Below are 6000 nucleotides of genomic sequence, written 5' to 3'. Positions count from 1 at the left end.
AAGTGGAAGCGTTGGTTAATATTGTCCTTCAGAGGCCTCCATAGCATTTATGGTTGGATCTGCTTTCATCTCTTCAGACTCCACTGCCCTGAGGTCTGGCCATTAGAAAGATTTATCATTTTGGCCATATCATCAATCCCCATGCCTCTCCAACAGTGACCTCACTCTCTCAGACATAGTTGCTTTGAGAAACTTTGGCAACCTTGTCCTGAACAAGTGGGTATCTACTCTGGCCTTCTGTCTGTTTGCACGTCTCGCTTTAAAGAGAGAAACAGTTGTAATTCAGAGTATTTTCTATTGACAGGATAATTAACCTTCTATTCCTCTGTCCCTGTGTTCTGTATTATGGTCCCTCTCTCATACACAACATACACAACAAACACAACAAACACAACATACACAAAGGAAAGCACAACATAAAACAGAATATACAAAAAAAATGCTTCTCAAGCTTCTTCAGTGATCTTTTGCAACCATTTTCTTACTAATCTGACCTCTGTAAACCTAAGCCCTAGGTGTCTACCTAAAAGAACGTATAGAAGTATACATTTTGCAAAGTTTACTCACGTAACGCGAAGAACAAGCACTATTTCTAATCGGCCATTCATTTCTCCTATTTTGTATCACTTTCTCGAATACTGATGTTTGTATCCTATTCTCTTTGTTCTCATTTCACTCACTCTTACACCAGACACACACACATTTACGCTGATACATATTCTTTTATGCTGTTGACATTCGGAACCATTTGCATAACAAGGAACATGAAACACAGATCACAGGAGTGAACTGAGATTCCGAGTACTCTGCTGCCAATAACCCCTGTTTCGCACTGTATAAACTTCCTTCAGATGACTGTGCTGAGAAACATAATATCTTTACAGAAGTCAGAGATTATTTGTGTTTCGATGAGATGAAAGAAATTACATTTATGTTTCCACGAATCATTTTCAGTTGCAGGAAACTCCTTTCCTCCCCACATCCAACCTCCAGTGCTACAAAACACACTCTGGAACCACAGACAGACAGTAAGCACCAGTTTCCACCACAACTGTAAACTAACACGGTAAACTGTCTGGCCTTGGTCAGTGATTTAGCACACAGTTGTAGCAAACCACATAACACTAATTCTCCCAGGAAACCTTTCTTTTATGGGCTCACTATATGCTTCAGAGACCCGACAACTGCTAACAGCACTACCTCATTCTCTACTCCATCTCCAATTGAACATCTTTAGTCATCGCCCCTCATCTGTCCTCCCATTACCCTCTCACATCTTCCCATCCGCTCTCTCCTCCACACATCTACCTCTCAGATATTGTTTCTTTGACCCTGCTTCCACCTGCACACCATTTGCCCAAGTCTCCCATCCGGCTCTCATCTACAGTCACCCTCTAGCCTTTAGCTTTTGCCTGTAGGTTTATCTCTGTCCTATTTGGTGTTTACTGTCAGACGTTTTCATTAAGATGGTGTCAGGATAGACCCGGCTCCTGCAGCATGCTGTATGCGCAAGACGATACAGAGCAAGTCGCCTGTTTGTCTCTGTGTCATTTGTTCCTGTCTTTGCTTGTTTAACCTAACAACAACAACAAAAGACGAGTGATTAACATGATAGAAACATTGATCAATTAGCTGTGTTCTCTGTAGATTAAGGATTTACAGTATTTCCTATGAAGTTAATTATAATCCAGAACAATATCACAACATCATAACAGGATTATAAATGTGCTATTTGGACGAATTAACTCTGAAATGCATTACCTCATGGTCTTTCACTGTTTCTCTGGTCAGTATGAAGGAGAAAAGAGAGAGAAAGACAGCGAGAGGAAGTGTAGGGTTGTAGATTGGATAGTGCAACATTGCCATCTAGTGGCTATCCTGTTTGTTCTGCCATTTTGAGCTAAAGTCTGGACTGTGGACTCGAGAGATTGTGACATTAGCATAGCAGAGGCTTGGAGGGATCTCGTGACCATTGTAATAGAAATGTTATTGATAGATATGCTTCGAACAGGAAATGCTGTGGAAAGGTATTAAGATTTACAATTATCACTGTGCAAATGTACAAATATGCCTGGCCCAGCTGCTGAGGGGTAACATTTTGTTGTTGGGTCATTTATGGGCTGATGATTGGGAACAGATTGAGAAAAACGATTATTGTGTATCACATCAGATCAAGGCTACCTTTGCTTGCATAAATAACGGAACCCGGACAATGTGTGCCAACTTCCCACGGTTGTCTTATGTCAGAAAACATATTCTCCTCCCGTATAAGGAAGGAAGTCACTGAGCTGCACCTCAGAGACAGTGTAGGAGTTAGCCAGTTCTCTGCTTGTAAGCATAAGACATATATATTGCAATTCTAACATTTTGTCTCCTGGTTCTACCTTTGTATTCAATAGATGGAGACTGATTTCCAGAATCAACATGATATTGCAACAAGACAACACAAGTCCAAACCCTACTGCACCAGTGGCATCAGTGCTCAGGAATGAAAGACAAAAATGTTAAACATAGGAGTTTGGTCTAGCAGCAGAGTGGTTAGATAAGTGATGTCGAAGGCTACAACGTTGATCCAATATAGACTGGAGCACAACCTAGATGTGGACCAACAACTAAGAGATTAACTGATCCTTCTCATGTCCACCAACATGGCTGAAGTGCCCTTAAAGCACTGAGTGCCTATAAGGCTTTAGGTTTGGCACCATGACTGACCATACACAAGATTACTCTACAATCAATGATCTGTGAGCAAAGTGCCATTGCATTTCTCTCACCCTAATGACCACAAGATGGTGCCAATTCCCAAGTGTGTATGAGCAATGAGAACCCCACCCATAGATGTGGCAAAGTGCACCGCTGTGTTTCACAGCACCATTACATCATCTGTTATGTGGCACTATAATACAGCATCCATGTCATGTCAAGGGGATTTGAGTGATCTTGCTCATCTTAACTAACCAAAGCACAATATACCACAACTCTGGTCTTGCAAGTTAATATAATACAAAACAACCACATTCAAGTTTACTAAACTTTATTTCTCAATACAACAGTTCCAAGTCAACTAGTTACAAGCTCAATGGAGATGTCAGCGTATTGCTTGTGTAGACCTCCCTTCATGGTTTCCAAGATGACATCCATTTACAGGTGTAGCAAAATCCTTCCATGGTCTTACAACTAGATGTGCTTTGAGACAAATCCATCTTTACAAATGCAGAACATGGCCACAGCAGTAAGGACTTCTGAGTGAGACAGGGCAGTAAAAGCAGCATGACACTGATGACTGTCCAGATTAACAAACTGGGCTCATTCAGTGCCATGAACAGGTGTGACTCAGGTACACATTTCCAAAAGCACACTATGGAATAGATAACGGTTTACCTATGCATAGACACATGCTTCCATACAGGAGAAGTACTCACAGCTAATCATTAACTCAGAAGCCGCTAGCGACATATCCTAAATGGTTAAGCAACAAACACATTGCAGGTAGACTACAGAGCACTGGAATAGTCCGTTTTTTTTATACATCTTTTGCTTTTTCTTAAGGTGGGCAGAACACAAATACTGGCCATCAAACTGAAAATAAATCTTTGGATACAAAAACCCCTGTACAACCCCCTCCTCGCACAGCTCAGTCTTCTGAGGCGCCCTCTTTGGTTTCTTTGTTCTTTCGAACCTCCTCCAGCTTCTTATCCTGTGGAACACAAAAGATCAGTGTGGCGTTCTATTGGAAGTTTATAGTCAGAACTCAAGAATCGTTTTCATGGCAAAACTTGCCTTCTCCTTGAACTTCTCCTCCATGGCTGCCTTGAGCGCGGTGCGATTTTCTTTGTTGGCCTCCATCTTCTGGTTCAGTTTCTCCTCAGCCAGCTTGCTGAAGTTATTGTTCTCCTCCAGAGCTTTCTGTTGCACCACCCTTTCATGCTCACGTTTCTCAGCCAAGTGCTTCAGAACCTCAGCTTCATGAGACTAAAAGGAGAAGACCGTTTAGTTCCTCCAAAACATTTGCATACTGCTATAACAGGACCGCTTGACACCAGTGGAGACAAGCGTTTAGGGCCTTGCATTAATATGACCCACTTTACACATGCTAAAATCAAGGAAGTAGCGGTTCATGCAGGTGCCTGACTTAAGATGGTGTGTGCGTCCTGCGTACCTTGCGTCTCTCCTCTGCAGCTTCCAGCTTCCTCTGGATCTCCTCCAGCGATAGGTCCTTCTTCTTGGGAGGGGACAGAGGGAACTCTATCCTGGCGTCTGGTGCCGGGGGAGCCAGGATCACCTCGAAGGCCTGGCCAGAGGCCCGCTTGTCCAGCTCCTTAATCTGAATGTCTGAAGCTAGTTTGGAGTCTGAAAACAGTAGACCACAGTTAGGACTAAAGACGGGTAGGATTAAAAGTCTTGAAATGGACAAAACAGCAAAATGGGACAGCTCACCTCCAGAGGCTGCCATTTCTAGAGGACTAAAATACCTGTGAAGGGAAGCAGAACGTCAAGTTATCAAGTGGTACACCCACCTCCCTTCCATTAATAACCAGCATGTTGACAGACATTTTGACAGTGAGCACCAGCACCCTCTAGTGCTAGCAACATTTCCAGCCAAACAGTCCTCTCACGCCCCCTTTAGGACAACATGAACACAGCAAAACCACCCATGCAACTCATTACAATGCATTGGTATTAAAATTACTGCATGAAAAAAATTGCTGCTTGTAGACCACTTGGAACTGTAGCAAGGTTACAGTTCAACCAATAAAGTGCAAATAAGGGCAATGCCCTGAAGACTCAGTCACTCAAATGTATAGGTAGTCACTGAGACAAAAGGCTATGAAGATCCGAAGTTGTCGCTCCCACAGGCAGCAGTGGGTGTGGCCTAGACAAATTGTAGGCCAAAAGTGAGCACTAGTTTTAACTGTGCAGTGTACCAATTACCGCAAAGAGCGCAGCACAATACAGGGGTGTGGGTTACTGAACCCTGAAAAGCGCGCTAAAAAGCTCATGTAGACGGAAACGCAAGATGTGGTTTACCGGATGAACTCTAAAGGTTGTCGTTGAAATGCATAGATGCCATCACAAACGCAGCTACCTACCACGAGTTAAGGCAGACTAATAAATTCAAAAGTCACAACTTTAAATGGATGGCATTTCTATAGATGTAACAACTAGACCATTTAACGGCCCACTAAACATTGCTTTCAGTTTCTTGTGTAGCGGGCTAACAATTTAAAACAGTCGGGAAAATGTGTTGCAGGGTGAAACAAAGCAGCATTTGATTATGTCAATCTGATGAGAGCAGCTGCAAACAAAGACCAGCATGAGCGCGTGCTGAACAGCTCCGCCCGTTTTACGTGTAATATGTTCTTGGCAAAACAAAAGCTAAATTAGTCTTCAACGATCGAGCCAGCTAAACAATGGCGAAATACACGCTAATTGCACTCGTGGTAGCTAAACAGTGAAAGCCAATCAACCACCCAATTGCAAATCCAAGCAAAACAGAGGTAACATCCGCAAGCCATGTTGAGCCATTGAATTCCTTTTATTTCTACCTGCTTCATGACATTGGAGTAACCGTTACCTCGGCAACCTCAAGTCATTTAGCTAGCGTTAACGTGTGAAAAAAGTTAAAGAAACAATATCTCCAAAAAGAGAATGAAGGCAGCCAACGTGTTTGTTATCAGGTTAAACACAGAAGCACATCAAAGTACACGAACGACGCTACAGTAGCTAACGCTTCAGTAGTTCAATAAAAGTCTGAGGTAAACATTTTCATACTAAGACAAGTTTCCTACCCAACTTCACTAAAACGAAAACAAAAGATAAAGTGGTTTGTATTTCATAGTAAAATATGAGAAAGCTAAACTATGACACCCACCTTCTCAGGAAAAAAGACGGACTTCTCTTCAGCAAGGTTCCCTGTGAATTCTGTTAGAGCATGGCAAATTCGCGCATAAAAAGACCAAATGTATGTCGTCATACAACATCCTGTAAATTCATTGGCTA

General features: G+C 42.5%; 1 protein-coding gene across 1 annotated transcript; it reads right to left on the bottom strand.

Moving 5' to 3' along the window:
• Positions 1-3532: 3532 nt before the first annotated feature.
• On the bottom strand, positions 3533-5984 carry LOC134006809 (stathmin-like). Its single transcript, XM_062445853.1, has 5 exons — positions 5873-5984; positions 4438-4472; positions 4160-4350; positions 3781-3972; positions 3533-3697 (listed from the first exon to the last, which is right to left on the bottom strand). The coding sequence occupies exons 2-5, from the start codon at positions 4451-4453 to the stop codon at positions 3635-3637; spliced, it is 462 nt and encodes a 153-aa protein (XP_062301837.1). The 5' UTR covers positions 4454-4472; positions 5873-5984; the 3' UTR covers positions 3533-3634.
• Positions 5985-6000: the final 16 nt, after the last annotated feature.

The sequence above is a fragment of the Osmerus eperlanus genome, chromosome 20, assembly GCF_963692335.1.
Source record: "Osmerus eperlanus chromosome 20, fOsmEpe2.1, whole genome shotgun sequence".
Taxonomy (NCBI): domain Eukaryota; kingdom Metazoa; phylum Chordata; class Actinopteri; order Osmeriformes; family Osmeridae; genus Osmerus; species Osmerus eperlanus.
Note: the sequence above shows the minus strand (reverse complement) of the source record. Positions and strands in the feature narration are given on the sequence as shown.

What these genes read in the sequence shown, in the direction of transcription:
- LOC134006809 (XM_062445853.1), bottom strand. An exon ending in CTGCAGAGGAGAGACGCAAG is followed by an intron (nt 3,973 to 4,159) that starts GTACGCAGGACG and finishes TTCTCCTTTTAG; the next exon opens with TCTCATGAAGCTGAGGTTCT. An exon ending in AGGAGAAGTTCAAGGAGAAG is followed by an intron (nt 3,698 to 3,780) that starts GCAAGTTTTGCC and finishes TGTGTTCCACAG; the next exon opens with GATAAGAAGCTGGAGGAGGT.